This window comes from Mercenaria mercenaria, chromosome 3 (genome assembly GCF_021730395.1).
Source record: "Mercenaria mercenaria strain notata chromosome 3, MADL_Memer_1, whole genome shotgun sequence".
Classification (NCBI taxonomy): Eukaryota; Metazoa; Mollusca; class Bivalvia; order Venerida; family Veneridae; genus Mercenaria; species Mercenaria mercenaria.
Window position 1 is genome coordinate 8,056,256 of NC_069363.1, and position 19,270 is coordinate 8,075,525.

The following is a 19,270-nucleotide window of genomic DNA, read 5'->3' on the forward strand; positions in this document are numbered from 1 at the left end:
TTTGTTTAATTTGTTTGTCGTATACCGACGCTAATTACATAAGCGTGTGAAAATTACGCACGCGCCGGGTAAAGGGGAAGCTTGGCGTATGTCAGGCAGAGGTGTGAAAAACTTTGTAAACACAAGCCATTCCGGCGACAAATTGGCTGTTCGACTGAATAGGTGTAATTATCACTGTAATTGAGCCGAAGGGACCATCAAATGAGTTCGAGAGTTCGAATTTTCGAAGTTCGAGCGATCCGAGGTAGAACTATATAGAATAAATAAGGAATAAATTCGGGACCGGGCGAATAGTTCGAGCGATCCTTGGTGTTCGAAAGATCCGAGTTCGAGCCATTGAAGTTCAACTGTATACCGTTATAATCCTATAAATATATTGTGTACAATGAAACCAATACTTGAGTTACCCTTCCGAAAGTTAAGATTGAGTGGGATTTATGAATATGACATTCGACTTCCACTCACACTCCCGCAAGGTCTACTCGAGGCCTACTTGAGTGATACTTACCCAAGTTTGAGTCAAATGTGAGTTTGAGTGGCGACTATGAATATGGCCCTTAATGTTCAGAGTGAAGACTATCCTTGAACATTGGTGAAGTTAGTATTTTGTCCCCCATTATTGAACCATTACGTGAACAAACAAAGAAGGTGTCTTTGATAAGGCTGTCTTATATTTAGTTCATAATTTTTGTTTTCCATAATTGTTGTACTGAAACTAGTCTAGACAAACAAATATATCGGAAAAATCACTGTTCAATAGTTGTTTGGACAAAATTAGAGTATGATTTCAATGTCATATATTTTTACAAATATATTTTTCATTAAACATTGAAAGGCAGTTTGATCTTTCAACTTGTTGTCAGTTACGGGGGCAGGAGATGTGAATTAGAAGCAAGGGCAGTGGATGAGAGCTGCTATTCATGTCTTTATACATTTTTACTCCAGGCTCAATATTAGTGTGTGAAGTCACATACCTTATTTTCTTATGTAATGAATGCAAAATTATAAACCTTGACATTGTAACAGTATCTAGACAGGAAATTAATTTCCTCAATTAAGTCAAACAAGCAAAGATTTGATGTGCAACATCTGCAGTTTAATGCTTTGACCTTTATTTTGTTGAAAATATAAATGACAAATTAAGATGATAGCTATTCATGTCTTTTTGATATGGTGGTAAATTTTTTATATGCCCGTCGCTGAAAGAGCGGGGCGTATTATGTGAACACCCGTGGCGGTGGGTGGGCGGCGTCCAAAGCATGTCCGCTCTCTAAGTCGAACAGTTTTCATCGGATCTTCACCAAACTTGCTGACAATGTTTGTGGACATATCCCAGCCAGATTCGATTACCAGCCAAATTTTTTCAGGCACTCTTGGATTATGACCCTTGAATTACTCGAAAAACAGTGAATTTAGTCTTGTTCGCTCTCTAAATCAAATATTTTTAACCGTTCTTCACCAAACTTGCTGACAATGTTTGTAGGCATAATATCTCGGCCAAGTTCGATAACCAGCCAAATCGCCCCAGGCACTCTTGGATTATGGCCCTTGAATTACTCGAAAAACTGTGAATTTAGCCTTGTCCGCTCTCTAAGTCAAACAGTTTTCATCTGATCTTCACCAAACTTGCTGACAATATTTGTGGGCATAATATCTCGGACAAGTTCAATAACCAGCAAAATCGCCCCAGGCACTCCTGGATTTATGGCCCTTGAATTACTAAAAAAACTGCAAATTTAGCCTTGTCCGCACAGTCGAACAGTTTTCATCCGATCTTCACCAAACTTGCTGACAGTGTTTGTGGGCATAATATCTCGGCCAAATCGCCCCAGGCACTCTTTGATTATGTCCCTTGAATTAGGCCAAGTTCGATGACGGATGTATTGTATGACAGTCTGGCACTCTTGTTTAATATGTATAGAAAACAGAAAGAAAAAAATGTTGAGTACAAAATGTAGCTATACATTCAAGGCACTTCAAATGCAGAATGCCTATGTTTAAAGTAAAAGAAGTTCCTAAAAGAAGTACTCTATTCAATTATAATTGAGCACTCAAGTTGTCAAAATTGTCATGATTTTATAGTTTGGTCCGTATTTAGACTCAGAAATAAGTTAAAGGAATTTGCATAGAGATTTTATGGTTGTTTTTGTAAGGGAGATAGGTCTGACAGCCACTTGAAAGTTTTAAGTCCAGGTCTCGAGGACAATAAAACCAGTTATAACTGCAGTATTGTCACTTTTACGAGAATCGCTTTTACCAAAGCAGAGCTTCACAGGTGAACTGTCTAATAAATGTACTGTAGTATGACAGTCCCCAACAAAACAATCATAAACCCCAGTATTGTAGTTCATTAGTTTACAGACTCAAGAAAAAACATTTTGTTTTTGACACAGCATTTTAAGAATTTTTTTTTTTTTTATCATTTGTTATCAGCCACTGTACCAGTTATGGGCAAGTTCTTATCAGTAAATTACCCAGTTGTAGAACAATATTGTTAACAGACATGAACTGGTTATAAATACTAACTATTTAGTAAAATGTGGCAGTCAGGTAGTTCAGTATAAACATACATTGTATTAGTAGCCCTTCTGCTTAGCTCCATAGGGAGATCGCAGATCTACGGATTGTGGGGTTGTGAATTTGATTTCCAGGCATATGTTCTCTGTGACAATTTGATAAAAGACATTGTGTCTGAAAATATTCATCTTCCACATCTGATTCATGTGGAGAAGTTGGCAGTTTCTTGCTGAGAACAGGTTAGTACCTGTACAGAATTCATGAAAAACAGCACGACATCAAAAACAAACAAAAAAACAAACAAACACACATTAGTATTAAACCAGTTACTAATCAAAAAAATATTTACAATTTCTTTAATATGTTTTTATCTGTATCAATTATAAATAAAAATAATAAACATATAATTTATATATCTATCAGCTCAACTGTCCTTCTCTTTAAGCTTTACTACTAATTTGTTTTTTTTGTTGATCTGTTAGAATAAATTAAGTTTTCTTTCTTTTCAGAGTAATAAAGACAATAACCCCATTAACCTTGGACCTAGTGAGAAGAAAAGGTAAGTCAAAATATAGTCAGCTATCAAAATAAAGTCGGTATTTAGTTCAAAACTTACAGAAATATGTTATCTTGTTTAAACAAATGTTACTAAATATAATGTAACCGGCCACTTTCTGACACAAACGAATATAGACTTATAAATTTTATGTTCTTAGCATGACATTGAACTGATCATACCTGTTTGAACCATGTTAAAAGCGTGAGTTGAAAACAGAAAATTCGTGTTTACAATCTAATCAGACATAGATAATTTACACCCTATTCAAATTGTTTTTGTTCAGTGTATGAAAATTTTTATGTAATCGTTCCAAATTTAAAAGAACAAGATATATTTTTTTTTAATTTTAAGTTTTCTAAATGAATATATCTTTAAATATTTTTATGTACAATATTAAATGAGTAATGAAGAATAAAGAGAGTCAAAAAATGCAGTAGGCGGGTATGAGCCAGAAGTGTTTTTAACCTGCCATACATTAAGCAGGCTTCAGTCAAAATATGGGTGTAACTTACAAACTGAGAAACTATAGAAATGATAAACTGGTATCACCACAAAATCTGTTTATGATTTACATCATTCACTGTGCAACAAAATTTTTATTACTGATTTTTTGTGAACTTGAGTGATTAATATTTGTGATCTTTAATAACTTTCATCAGTTTATTCACTTAGACTCATTAAATCTATCATATTCGGCAACGTAGGAAAATTCATCCACCTCATCTTCACAGTAATAGTAAAATATTTGTATTCATATCGTGTATTTATTTAGCTGGTCATGCATAATTTAAGCTGGGGCGTGATATGTTTTGCTACCACAACCATTAAGACATATTGAACAATTTGACATTTAAGATCAATCTATTATTTCTTTGCATGTGTACATGTTTCATTCATGAAAAGGAATGCATTATGTTGCTTAATACGGAGGTGTTGCAAAACACGCCATCTGTTGTTTATCCAAATACGTACGTACATTGGACACGTATACGGCTGTCGTAACTGCTTCTGTATTGATACCGAGCTTACTATGGTTTGACATTTTGCTGGCAACATAAGATATTTTTATTTTATGATTATAAATAAAGAAGTATGCTATTTTATCAGATATTGTTTGTTTATTTACAGTGTAAAACCCAGCGACTTTGAATTCTTGAAGGTTATTGGCAAGGGAAGTTTTGGAAAGGTAATGCACGTTCGCCTTTATATTCTCCTCCAATGTTTACCTGAATCCTTTTTAAATTAAGTTAGTAATCACGTATGACCTGCTTGTTCTCCATTTTAACTATCCTTCAAAAATACCAAAATTGTTTCTGTTGGGGTTTATGTATTTCTTTAATATTCTCCTCTATCACTGGTTCCTCAAGGTATCCCTGAACCATAACTATGATCAGCAATTTTTGTGTGACTAGGTTTTCTGCATTCTTTGGTCACTTAATGTAGCTAAACAAGTTCATGGCTTTTGGTTACAGCTGGAAAATGTTGAAATCGCATAAAGAAAATACATAGCATAGTGGAACGGAGAGTGCCTATTGTCCTTAAAGGTCCATACAACCTTAACAAAATTAAGGCGTAAAAAAAAAAATTGTTTGTTTCCGGTATCCCGACCTACCCTAAATTTTTGGCCCGACCCTTAATGTTTTTATGGCCTTTGAGAATATTTTTTTCAACTTTTTGACAAAAAGTTGCCAAACTGCACTTTTTATGCTTTAAACATGGCCAGTGATGTTAAAAATCAACTTCCTGATGCTCAAAAGGCATGACCCCCTTATTTGTATTAATTTTTTGACACAAAAATAATTTCCAAAAAGTCTCTCTTAATAAAAAAAATTTCCAAAAAAAAAAAGTTTTCTGACCTACCTACCCTAATTTTTTTGAGCATGTTACCGGAAACAAAGAATTTTTTTTTTAGGCCTAATGTAAAAGTTGAACTTTTGTCAGCAGAAATTAATTATAGTACAATTAATAATAGTAGCTAACAGGGATAAGTCACTGGTTGTTTTTAGTAACTACAGTCTATTGTATCATTTTAAGTGAAGACACTTTTGTCTTTCCTCAATGGCTTCAATTGTCAACTTTACTCATACCAATGGTAGATAGATGTAACACTTTCAAAATGCAGTGGGAAGTTATTTCGCCTTTAGATGTTGACAATGACATCAAACAAAGTGATGTGTTATTTCCGATATCCATTTAGGAAATGATTTAAATGTTCTGGGAAGACATTTAACCACAAAAACTACAGTCACAACACTGATACTTTAATTACATTGCATCTGAAGTAAATTTATCATTTTCTGACTCTTCTTGTAAATCAATATTTCTAATGAATTGAAGAAAATATTTGAAGTTTCTAATGAATTGAACAAAGCATATCTTCAAATTTCAATGCTAACACAAAAACAGAGCATTGAATTATGATAAAACAAGATAAAGTATCAAACAAGATATGTGACCTTAAATGGTGTTATGGATTTTGGGGTCATGATCAGGACAAAAGAGATTATTGGTGATTGGAATTTGGTCAAATCAATAAAGAGATAAGCTGTGTGTGAACAGTGAGTGCTGACATCCTTGAGTCTTTTATTTGCCCAAGATTTTCAGGAATGAAAAATTCAGCAAACAATTTAATAACTCACAAAGCAAGATCTTTAAAGGCAGAAAATACTTTATTAACTATGATGCATGTTTGAGATAATGAATGTATTTTTGATCAGTGATTAAAGATCTCCCAGAGGTGACAGAATGTTTGACTGTTAGATGAGACAGTTTTTACTTAATGTTTTATTTATCATTCACTTCCTTATGTTTTTTTTGAAATTCTGATATTGTTTTAATGAAAAAATGTTTGAGAAAAAAAGGGATTGATTAATGATGAAGACATAAGTTATTATGTCCCAATGGCATACTTATGGCACATCAAGGCAATTGTCACAGTGTTTTTTCTTAGATGGAAGCATGCTTCAGATTCTTTATTACATTTTGAAATTAAATGAACAAAGTCTGTCAATGACATTATGATAAAGCGCACTGTTACGTCAAAATCCTGAGTACACTTGCGGTCAGTGATATATCGGAGGTCAGATGAACAGTTGCCAACATTGGTCAAAGTCCTGCAGAACTCTGAAATGAAAGCCAGATATTAAGTCACTAATGGATTTGCCTTACACAGTTAAGAATTACTTAGCATAATTCTATTGTTGCAGTCTTAAATAATTTGGACTTGAATATTGTTTTGTCTGTTCAAGCAGAAATGTTCAAAAATAGTGTAATGTTACTGACATAAATGCAAGGCAAGTTTATAAATCAAGTTCCTTGGAAAGATCACATTCAGGGCCTTGTCTCTTAAAATAGCATCAGACTAGTGTATACTTACCTTTAATGATGTTTGATTAGGTTCTCAATAACTAAATGATATTTGATTGTATATGACAGTTCAGATTGATAATCTCAGAAAATACCAGTCATTAATGATTTGGCCATTTTTCCGAAAGCTTCTGCCAATTCTTGTATGAACATTGTCTCTTCATTGACCCTATGATCATGTATTTGGTCTATAGCTCTATTGTTCTCATTAATTTGGAAGATTATTACTAGAACTTGGCATGTACTTGTCACTTTTGATAGAGAAATATCTCACTGTCCACTAGATAGGTAGGTTATCCACTGTTCCTATCAATATGTATTTGTCAGACCTGTACAGTACAGCTCAAGATTAAGGCAGCATTTTTTTTTTTTTTTTTTTTTTTTTTGTATTTATCATTTTTGACCATTCTTATAATAAGGTTTTTTTGGTTGTTGTTTTTTTTACACTATTACATATAAAGCTGTGATGGCACAGTGACGCCCATTCATATGTTTCATCCAGTATTTGACCATTACTACAGTTCAGACAGCTTTGGCCAAACTCTGGAAATTTTATGTTTTTGGAAATTAAACATTTTCACAGTATTACATTTTGACAGAAACAGGGAAGGCATTCTGCTTAAATAATTCTTTATTTTATCTTTGGAAATTAAACTGCCTTTATTTGATCTGCTTGATATGTTTCTTGAAGTGCTCATGTTTGTTAATATTCTGTGTCAAATACATGACATATGATAGAAAACATATAACTCTTATTAATGTTCTCCCAAATGACAAAATACATACAATTTTAGTTGACTTCTAAACCTTATTACAGTTCATCGCTGGTTGGTATCTGCTTGAAATAGGTTCTTGTAATCAACTTAAGGTGAATACAGCCATCAAGCATGTAAAATATTTCTCCTCATTTGTAATGATAAAAGAGGATTGAACTAAATTCAGTGAATATTCTTTAAAAAGATTGTTATTATAAGAGTGAACAAATTTAAGGGTATTAAACATTTTTACTTTTTCTTTTTTTAAAGAAAATTCTGTAAACCACAATACCACAATCAGTACATAATGTCAATTTTTTTCTGGCACACCGCAAATATTAGGTGTGACCTAAAACCAGATTTGAAGTGAAACTGCCTTTTTTCTAGGACCACAAAGGATCTTCATACATGAAATATTGTAACTAAACTTGTTTACTTCAATAAAGAAGTTGTAAAATTGAATACTTTATGAGTATGCAATCCTACTTCAGGTAAATTTGATTAGAATGAAACCAGGTTTGAGCAGATGTGAAAATAATGTATTAGGATGGGAAATCAATAACAAGTACTCAAAACTTAATAACATGTACTTGATAACCCTGGACTTTGGCAAAGATGAACCAAGAACAAAGATACTATCAATCTTTAAGGTGCCTTTTACAATATGCAAAACACAATTTGCTTGAAGTCACAAGAGAGTGAGAGAAATGTTATAGTTGTACAAGGTTTTGAGCACTCCAAAGTTACGAACAATAAGGAAAAATGAAGTATCAATTTGTTTCAGTGTAGTTACTTGAATGATGACAAGCTGACAGTCAAACCTTCATTAAAGACATCTCTCAGGAAATAATACCTCATTATTACAAAGGCAACATTTACTCCCCCCCCCCCACCCCCACGGTGATAAGTTTCATAACGACTTAACCGCTTCATTGTTGCAACAACCTCTCCACAAAAAACAACTTTTGGTCTTAGGTTGAATTTTTTTGTCACACTTGCAGTAAGCTTGACAAAGTTGTCAAAATTTCTTTTTGGTGAATATGTGGGTGGGTCTGAATTTGTTATATGTAACTGTAAGACATTTTTGTATTTTCAGGTACTGCTAGCACGGCACAAGAATGAAGGGGGCGTGTATGCAGTCAAGGTCTTACAAAAACAGGCCATCATGAAGCGTAATGAAGTGAAACATATCATGGCAGAAAGAAACGTACTGCTCAAAAATGTGGTTCATCCATTTCTTGTTGGACTCCATTACTCATTTCAAACCCCAGATAAACTCTATTTTGTGCTGGATTATGTGAATGGTGGGGAGGTAAGTAGTAGTTCTTTGTTAAGTCTCAGCACACTTTCAAGCTGCAATTGAGGCATCTTACAATAACAGAAAGGTTGCAATTTCAATACTTGTATAGATACATATAGTAAATCACTTTTTGTAATAACAAATGTCTGTTAAGACTGGCCAAAAATTATAAGTTGAGTTTCTTGTTCCAGCAGGTAAACCAGTCTGTTTCCATTTTACAAGTACATTTGGTATGTGTTCCATCAAGTAGCATAATTAAATGACATTAATTTGAATTTTGAAACCTTAGAACCTTATAGATATAATGAAACACTACATGTACAAACATGAGATTGCAGCGTAATTTGCCCAAAGAACTTTATAAATATATTTAATGAAAATCCTCATAAATTTTGATACAGGCAAACAAAAATTTCTCCCACAAAATACTGGACTTGCTAGATATTTTGATGTATATCATGTTTATTGTTTTACAGTTATTCTTCCATTTACAACGAGAACGCTACTTCCCAGAAGTGAGAGCAAGATTTTATGCGGCGGAGATGGCAAGTGCAATAGGGTACCTTCATTCCCTCAACATTATATATCGGGATCTCAAACCAGAGAACATTCTTCTAGATTCTAAGGTAACATTTACATGAAATATTTACTTTGAAACAAATTATTTAAGACTTTATGATCTGCCTTAAGCTTAACCAAGCCAAAGCATGAATTTGCATGACTGGAAGTTCTGGTATCTAGCGTTTTCATTCAGTCAGAATCTTATCAAACTTGGTATAAAGTGTCTTTTTGGGAAATTGTGCCATATTTCTTCAGTTTTGAAAATTGTTCTATCCTTAGAATGAAAGTGCCATCAGAGATTCATATTCAGTTAAGATGAGACATTCTGAGCCAAAAATAGTAATCTTGTTAAAGATGTATCAAATAATTGAACAAAAAAAATCATTTTAGAATTTTGAGTTCATTTGTAAACAGTTGAATATCCGTTAGCACATCAACACCCATCCTGTTTATGCTATACAATAATATTTTCATTGTTTGAATTTAATCTCTTTAATGACCCCCTTGGAAACATTATTATAAAGACATTTATAATTTACATTTCTATGTTGTTATACTTACTTCATATTCTGTTTGAAGAAAAAGAGATAATGTCACAAAATTATCAGAGTTGAAAAGTTGATGACACCATAATGTTTGTGAATTTGATGTCATCTGTTTAGTGTGGTAGAAGTTAATAAGTTCAGTCTTCACTGATTCACTTTTGCTTGATTTCGATGAAAGATTTAAACTACTTTTCTCCACTGGTACGTTAGTGTTCAGGAATAGATACAGTCAGTTAGTTCAAACAGATTTATTTCATATAGCTTGTAGCCAAAAAAGAAAATTACAAATAAAGGCTATGAATGTGAATTAAATTCTAATTTTTATACCTGTAAAGGTGGGATAAAAGATCAAATTTTATGTGTTACTGTGTTCTTTGCAACAATGACATCAGTATCTTTCTCTTGTAAACTGGCTGTGATTGTATGAAAAGGTATTAAAAGAGTTATGAATTGTGAGAAATCTGCTTAGCACCGTTCTTTTGTAATCATAATAATTGTCATATGTGTTCTGGAAACAGCCCTCATGTAGTCAGGGAGAACTTCCTTAGATGCTATAGCAGTTGCTAAGTCTGGTGAACTGAATGACTGTGAAGCTGATTTTAATGTTGAATAAAAAAAAAATATGTGCAGTTTTTATAAAGAAAATTGTTAACAGATGGAAAGGAAATGTTATGTTAATTTAAGAAATGACTTAGCACAATTCATGGGATCATATTCTGTATTTCATTATTTTGCATTTCTTATTAATATATTGGGTTGTTGTGGATTAGAAATGTGTTTATTTTAGAGAGGGTTGTAGATTGTAAGTGTTATTGAAGAGGTTTTGCTAGATTTGAAAGGTTTGAGAGGTGTGCTAGATTTGAAAGTGTTGTATTGTAGAGAGGGTGTTGCTAGATTTGAAAGTGTTGTATTGAAGAGAGGTTGTTGCTAGATTTGAAAGTGTTTATTGTAGAGAGGGTGTGGCTAGATTTGAAAGTGTTGTATTGTAGAGAGGGTGTTGCTAGATTTGAAAGTGTTTTATTGTAGAGAGGGTGTTGCTAGATTTGAAAGTGTTTATTGTAGAGAGGGTGTTGCTAGATTTGAAATTGTTTATTGTAGAGAGGGTGTTGCTAGATTTGAAAGTGTTTATTGTAGAGAGGGTGTTGCTAGATTTGAAAGTGTTTATTGTAGAGAGGGTGTTGCTAGATTTGAAATTGTTTATTGTAGAGAGGGTGTTGCTAGATTTGAAAGTTGTCTCTGGAGGTGCATTATGTCTAGCTTGTACTGTATATTTAAGATTAAGTTGAGCAAGTGCTTTTAGTGCATCCATTTACCACTCAACCTTCACACTGTGCATGAGCGTGATAAAAAATTGTTAATCTAAAATATATGACAGATACCCTAGGTACTAAAGTACAAATGTTGATTATTTTAAAATGTAAATTTCACAGTTTGTTTCATTGTTGTACATATACTGCAGCATTTTTAACAATTTCATAACCCAAGCAGTGTTAATCTCTGTAGGTGTTGAACCCGTTACCCCATAGGTTAATTAGTTTGAAACTCTGTTACATTGTATATACTAAAATGTTCAGTACATCATATTTTCTGATCGAACAAGAGGTTCATAACTCTAATTACATAATAAAACTGCCAATATTGTTATGTTAATGGCTTCATCAACTGAGTTAATTAAGTTTACAGTTTATTGAGCTGTTGTCTTTCTAACCCACAAAAAAGAGCTTTGATACTGACATAAATTTATTATGTTCTTTTTGATTTTGAAGGAACAAAATAGTAACGAGTGCAGGAAGAAGCTTGTTCTTACATCTTTAATGGCTCTCTTCAGTATTCTTTTATTGCTGCAAATTATTTGTGAAAAAATGCAAGATGTTTTTCTTTATCATGTGTGGTTTGTATGATACAATGATTTGCATATTTACAACTGTTTGAACTCGGCCTGCTTTCAAAGAAGTTTCTCCAGCATGTCAGCATAAGGTTGTCGGCTTATAAAACCTTCATTCTTTTATGGCTGTCGTGCTATTTAAATAAAACAGTTTCCGGAAGGTTTTATTATATTATATATAGGCCTACAGATACTTTAAATTAGGAATAATGCATTGTATAATTGTAGATAAAACATGGGATGTGTATTATTTAAGGCATAATTATGTTATGCAAATTTACAAAAATAATGTTTTGAGCGTTACGCATTTGATTCAGAAAATGTCATATATTTTTGTTGCAAGGATATCTTGAAACGGAATACTAGTAGACCCTACATCCGCTCGTATTTTATTTATGATAATTTACATAATATACTAGATACAGAAACTTTTGTCAGCAAAGTTATCAAGTTTAAAGCAAAAGGAAGTCTTTTCACTATATTGACCTGTATCTCTTGTAACTAAGTATGTTTTATTCATTAAAGTGACCCTGGATCTTGTGTAACCATAAGACATAATTTTAATGAATTATGAATATTTTGACCTGGCACATAATGACACTGCCTTGACATTGTATAATAATGGTAGTTAGTAAAGCAGTTGTTATTTGGTCTGAAAAAGATGCTCCTTTGTCTACTGTTTGAAAGATAGTTGTTGCATTCTATGTTGCACAAATATTTGGTCATAGGTAAATTTCCACCTTTTGATGGTGGAGAAAGACCCAGGTGCCTCTCCAGGCATTATTTTACGTAGGGATGGTCACTGTCAGACAGCTGCATGGCTGAAAGAATTCTACACCTTAATTAAGTAAAATTTTTAACCCACAAGGGGCAAGTGATTCAAAGTTTTCAACATTAGCCAGTATGCCAGGTAGATATAGAACAATCATCATAGAGCAGTGAACAAAATCTGCAATAATTAAGTAAAAAACATTCATTATTTTTTAATTAAAGAAATCCTGAATGAAGTTGTGATGAAATACGTTTCATTGATTATGTCTCCCAAAAGTTATCAATGAAATAACAGAGATCAGTACAGTAAAAATTAAAAGAAATTAACAATGAAATTAAGACAAATACAATATTTTTTTAAGGAAAATTTGATTGTTTTATTTCTGAAACTTGACAGTTGAGATAGGAGAGACAGACACTGTCCACATAGGTCTTAAACAACAAAGGTAAACTATATCAACATTATCGGCAATAATCAGAGTATATAATAAAACATGGATATGATAGACTTTTAAATTACATATTATACTGCCTAAAAAAACAACTGTCATAAAACTGTCACCTGTCTTCTTTTGTCCACTTAATATATAGGTCTATAGTATACAGTAGGTCAAGTTTAGATAATTTGACAGTTGAACTTTACAATCAGGGTCAGCAATGATCGGCCTGTGCCTTTAAGGGATATTTTAGCATGAGAAGTAGACTATAATGTTTTATCATGCCCAGTAAGAAAGAAGGTCATTGACCACTATTTTCACCTCCGCGTACTAAAACTGTAAAAGAAGACTGGTGTGTAAGATTTTTATTTTCCTTTATATCTGCTGCCATTTGTGATAATTTTGCTCATCTCGCTGATTTGAATGTGTGCTGTGATTTCCCAAATATTTGCATTTTATTATAGAGATTGTGAATCTTATGCTGTTGATCTAAAGTGGTTAAATAGAGAGCTTCCAACAGATAGTGTCTTTAGGTACATTGTTAGAAAAGCACTAATTTTAATGTTGAACATGAATTTATAGTCAGGGCCATAAAGGGAGATAATAAGAAATAATGGATTCAATAGAACTTTCTACTGTGTTAATGTAGTGTTCAAACCAAAAGTAACATAACTGAGATGAAAATGACAGAAAATAGGAAATGAAAAGAAATTTATAGTATTCGAATCAATAAAAAAAGTAACAGTCACATTATTAACTGTCATTGTCAACAATCTAAGCTATGAGAAGGCAAAAAAAAAAATATCACTAATTCATACCGTTTTACCATATACCTTTAGTTATGAAACTCATACTTATTTAGGTCAAGAAAATTATCATATTTTTGACCTTCTTGTTTCTATATTAAGAAGAAAATGGCTGCAAGCAGTAATGTTAAATGGTCAAGGAGATTGTTGTCTTCTTTATGGTGTTTATCCATTGAATCTTTTATTATACTCCACATCCTACTGTACAGACAGAGAATATAAATTATTTGGTCTTTGAGAAGGTTGAATGAACTGCAAGTAAAAGTTACATAAATGTAGCTATTAAAATTTATTAAGTTATGATAGTTTCTGTTAATGATAAATTTTGTTGATGTTATTAAATACTGTTGTTGAATTTAAAATGAATTGCATCTATGGAGTGTAAGCTTTGGTTTATTATAAATTTTGTTACTAAGTGGAAATGATGTTTCATTTTATTTATATTTTAAAGAAAAACTAAAGCACTGTGTTAACATTTTACCCTCAAATGATAAAATGATAAAAGTATGATAAATTGTACTGTCATTAAATAAACTGAAGCAGTATTTGTTTAAGGTTTATAGAAAAAATTTATTGTACAGAAAAAAAAATAGGGATATGGGTTAATGTAATAACTGACCTGTTTTAGGTTATGTGTTTCTCTAGAGGATATATTTTTGGCAGGCATATATTCTTAGTTACAGAGTTAAATCCCTGGAAACCAGCTTTTGTTTGTCAATTCTTTTGTTTGGCTCCATTTCTTGAGAAATTATTATTGTAGAAACACGAAACATTTGTTTCCCATGTATCATGGGAATTACAGTTTATTTAGAAAAATTGGCCATTTTCCTGGACAAAATTGAACTGTCTGTCCCAGAATATTTTATTAACATTTATAAGAATTTTGTTCTGGGGCAGTTATGTATATAATCCCAAAGGAATTAGGTTCATTTCAACATGGTTTGTACAAAAAAATACTCTTATTGTTTTGTTTTTTTTGGTCACAACACACGAGACTGCAGAGCACTTAGTTCCCTATTGCCTTTGGACACAAAATTGAGCCGCACCATGAGAAAACCAGCATAGTGCATTTGTGTCCAGCATGGATCCAGACCAGCCTGCACTCCGCGCAATCTGGTCAGGATCCATCCTGTTTGCTTTCAAAGCCTATTGCAATTAGAGAAGCCATTTAGCGAACAGCATGGATCCTGACCAGACTGCGCAGATGTGCAGGCTGGTCTGGATCCATGCTGGTCGCAAATGTACTATTTTGGTTTTCTAATGGTGCAGCTCAAATAAAAAAACAACAGACCATTGTGAGGTTCCTGTAGTTTGAATATGTTTTGAAGTCTTATGACCTCCTGATAACCAAAGAACATCAAAGTTGTATAATGTTATATTTAGGCAAAACATAAACACCGCTCATGCCAGCATTGATGGTTTGAGTACCCAGGTTCACTTTAGTAATTATTTCATCCCAGGTCATTTCCTTAACTTAAAGTTTGGATCACTCGAAAACATGATTATCATGAGCACTTGACTCATCCCCTTGGATCCTTGAGCTTTTGGTGTTATACTGTAATTTCAAAGCCCAGCATTAAACCATGACAAATGAACACAATTACTTTATGTCTTGTATTGCAACAATATTATATGTAATATTTTGTTGTGTTTATTTTTTTCAAATATATGCAGTTTATACTACATACACAGAGTAAATACAGAGTAAAACACATAATGAACTATCAGAGCCAGACATGCAATTACTGTCATAGCATGACAGGTTTTGTAAGTTCCAGGTATTATCAACTGTAAATTGTCTTCCAAGTGTGATATATAATTATATCACATTATTAATTATCTGTTATTCTTCCTGTACTTTCAGGGCCATGTAGTTCTAACAGATTTTGGTTTATGCAAGGAAGGTATTGAAGGAATGGGCACCACAAATACATTCTGCGGAACTCCAGAGGTATGTTTAATGTCAAGTAAAAACTTTTTTTCTGATCTTGGTAGAAATTTGTCTGCGGTTTGGAGTTCAGTGCATTGACAGAGTTCAGGATTGTGTTGAAGTTGAGAATCTCATAACCAGATAATGATTCAGAAATTTGATATTACTAAAGTTCATTATTATAATAAAATGAAAATGACATACTTGTTTCTAAAGGCTATGTCTATATGGACTGAGTGTTTTAAATAATTTATTTCCTGCTTTGCAAGCATGAGGAAGTTACTGTTTAAATAATGACTGAGACTTTGACAGTTCTGGGGAAAGGAATCAAGGAAATACCTGAAAGAAGCTGACTTGAATTTGTAAATACATGTATATAGTGTTATGACATTTGATTAATACTGTAGATTTGATCACTTTTATGATGAGATTTTTTCCTCGCTAATATTTGGACTGGTGAATTCAAAACAGCTCTGAATACTAAGCAGCATGTATTAAGTACATGTATAACCAGCTTTGACGCTACCTTAAAGTAGGAGTTGACTTTTTTATTAATACAGGTTCCAAACTGCCCTAAGGAGATGTCATCACCCAGTTTGTTTAGGTCACAAGCTGTGTTAGAAGTAGTAAATGAACCAATAATTTATATTGATAGATAGGGAGATTGTCAAATTTCTCCACAGTAACCATGGTCGACAGTCTAACTTACCAAATTGGCCCCATATTCTTACCAAATTCTTGGTGACTTGCACTGTTTAGAATTGTAGCAGTATGGGACTATTTACCTTGGTTATAAATTAGAACAACAGTAGAGGTCATTACTTCCAAGGTCATTATTCTTTGTAAATCTTATGCACATGCAAATCTTATACACATAACAAGGCCATTGATCACTATTAAACTTTTATCAAATTGTCAAAGGACATGATACATTATCTGTTTGTATAGCATTGATAGATTGTAAATGAAATTTACAGGGATTGTATAAATAATTATATGACATTTCAATTTCTTATTGGTTAAGTGTTTCATGTTATAGCTAAAACAAGTATGCGTGCACTATGAACTTGCTAGTTACACTACTTAGTCGTCCACTTAATTAAATAAAAACGTTAACATATTTGTTTTGGAGGAAGTGCCATTGACACTACTTATACAGTTGTTAGCTGGACAGTAATTTGAACAGCAGTACTTGATGTAATAGTTGTTACTGGTACTGGAGGGAAAATCTACATCTGCGTCATTTTTGAGCGTCAGAACTTATTACTGACGTAATGATGGAATATGATAATTGTCTCTAGCACTGAAGGAATAATTGCCTGGTTCCTTTATCTTTCAGCACAAGAAAAAATGATTTAGCATACAAAAACAAAAAAAAGGAAAAAGCTCTTTAAGTTACTGATACTACATATATGACAATTTTTCTTGCAGTATTTGGCACCAGAAGTGTTGCGAAAACAGCCATATGATAAAACAGTAGATTGGTGGTGCCTGGGAGCTGTACTGTATGAAATGATGTATGGACTGGTAAGTATTTAATGATGTGTATTGCCCTTTTCATTAAAGACAAAATAACGTAAGTCACTTTACAGTACTGTAACAAAAAAAAAGAATTTGGTGTAGCTGTTGGTGAATTGCTGCTCTCAGAGATCTCACTATCAAAACATTAAAATGATTAGTAATTAACTTTTTTTCATGGTGAAAATCAAGACGTCTCCAAAGTGGAGATGAATAGTCACAGTCCTGCTTAGGAGACCTTCATGGGCTAATGGTTAGGGTGTCTGACTAAATCACTTGTCCTTCACCTGTGTTTGTTCAAGCTTAGATTCCCAGTAAAGACACTCCAGGGCTCTCCCATGGAAAGTCGCTGTATGACCTAAATAGTGTTTGTGTGACTTTAAAAGTGAAAAAAACAAACAAACACAACTCTGCCTACACTCAAACCTGCCAGCTCTGGCATGAGGTGTCTACTTCTTATATGCTGCATGAAGGTAACAAACACATTTGTAATATTTCAAACTAACCATTCGAAATTCATACTTAATCTTAACTACTGACATTTTTAAGTTTTGTATTTCAGTCATATAAATTCTCTTGAGTATGTATTTAAAAAAAAGAAAATTTTATTTTCAGCCACCATTTTATAGTCGTGACACAGCAGAAATGTACGACAATATTTTATATAAACCTCTACGTCTCAGGACCAACGTGTCTGCTTCGGCACGCTCGTTGTTAGAAGGGGTGAGTAACTGTCATGTTTTTCGTATTTACCACTTGAATCTCCTACTTCTACGAAAGACTGAAAATACATTGTACTTGATTAATTATATAATTAACAGCTCAATCGACAATGAAACAGAAACCTCCCTAACAATTTTATAATTAATGGTGATTAATGTGCAGCTTGAATTGGAAAACTGTGAAGTATGAGTCATTTATTGTTTTGAACAACTTTAATTAAGGCGTAATGATAAAGATGTTTTCATTTCAAGAGTAAGATATCTATTTATGTTTGGCTGCTTCTATATTTAGGCCAACAAGAAATTTTTAATTCTGTCAAAGGAAATTTTAAAACTTTTAAGTGCATCAAAGATTGTTTTGAAAGATTAACATCAAATTTCCTGTTTGTTTGTCAAAGGTTGTCATGCAGGAATTGAATATCCTGTTATACGAACAGTGGTTGACGTAGTATTAATGAACTGTGATGTTGACTTATATGGCATTCTAAATTTAGTGAACTTTATTGTTGATTAATACTAAAACTGCCAAGTTTGTTAATTAAAAAGCTTATGAATGAAAGATGTAAGAAATTCTTTGCAGTTAAATTTGTAATAATGGATGAACATTCATTACTGTGCAACTCCTCAAAGCTGTAACTCCTGAAAAGTGAAAATTCCTTATATTGTCTTGCTCCCCAGTACTTTTCTTCTTCTGTAAATAAAGCCTTCTAAAGATAAGACATGTCTCGGCCAGTAATACATTCCTTAAACGGTAAATAACACCAGTCCTCTAAACCTGAAACCACTAAAAACTGAACACTTGTTGTAGTTGATTCCTTCTCCTATAAGTAACCCCTCCAAATCTCAGACTTCTCAAAGCTGAACACCTCTTGGTTGCAAGGCTGTTCGGTTTAGAAGGATTAGACTGTATTACATATGCATTTACAAACAAAACTGATGATCTTGGTTTTTAGAGGTAATAGATTTATTGTAGAAAAATGAAAAATGTTCACATACACTCTTTCATTATTTATATAACAGGAGCAAGACAGTATTTAATTGCGCAATTCATTCTCCATTCATCTTACCAGTCTGTTTTTCAGGAGGTTAAGGTTTGGGTTTACACCTCATAATGTGAACAAGAACAACACTTACCTTGTAAATTTAAAATGTTTTGCATGTATAAACAACTTAAAGGCTACTCATGAATACACCAGGTGTGACAAATTTCCCACAATTTAGTTCTAGCATTATTTGTTTAGATTTACATATAGGGCTATACAGTAGATATCAAATTCAATATATCAAATGCATAAAGCACCAAGTACAAAGGTTTTAGGGTATTTAAAATCTCTCTCACAATTTATAATTTCAGTTGTTGCAGAAAGAAAAAGAACAGCGTCTTGGTGCCAAAAAAGATTTTCAGGAGATCAAAATGCACAGTTTCTTTTCTGATATTAACTGGCAAGACCTAGATGCCAAGAAAATAGATCCCCCATACAACCCAAATGTGGTAGGTACAAAAAGGTGATCTTGTGTTTTAAGTTAGTTCTTAGTACAAATTGAATTTGATGTTTGTTTCAATGGTTTTTGTTTAAGCACCATTTTCCAACTGTGAC

General features: G+C 32.8%; 1 protein-coding gene across 3 annotated transcripts in view; it reads left to right on the forward strand.

Moving 5' to 3' along the window:
• The window catches only part of LOC123525494 (serine/threonine-protein kinase Sgk2-like), a 145,750-nt gene that overhangs the window by 119,617 nt on the left and 6,863 nt on the right, over positions 1–19,270 (forward strand). For 2 of the 3 annotated variants that reach the window (XM_053537825.1, XM_045304588.2), the window contains 8 exons: positions 3,027–3,076; positions 4,205–4,262; positions 8,294–8,509; positions 8,974–9,123; positions 15,367–15,453; positions 16,864–16,959; positions 17,566–17,673; positions 19,027–19,164. In XM_053537825.1, coding sequence (XP_053393800.1) covers positions 3,027–3,076; positions 4,205–4,262; positions 8,294–8,509; positions 8,974–9,123; positions 15,367–15,453; positions 16,864–16,959; positions 17,566–17,673; positions 19,027–19,164 — 903 coding nt within the window. Of the gene's footprint in view, positions 1–3,026; positions 3,077–4,204; positions 4,263–8,293; positions 8,510–8,973; positions 9,124–15,366; positions 15,454–16,863; positions 16,960–17,565; positions 17,674–19,026; positions 19,179–19,270 lie in introns of all 3 variants that reach the window. The other variant, XM_053537826.1, reaches the window with a different exon arrangement.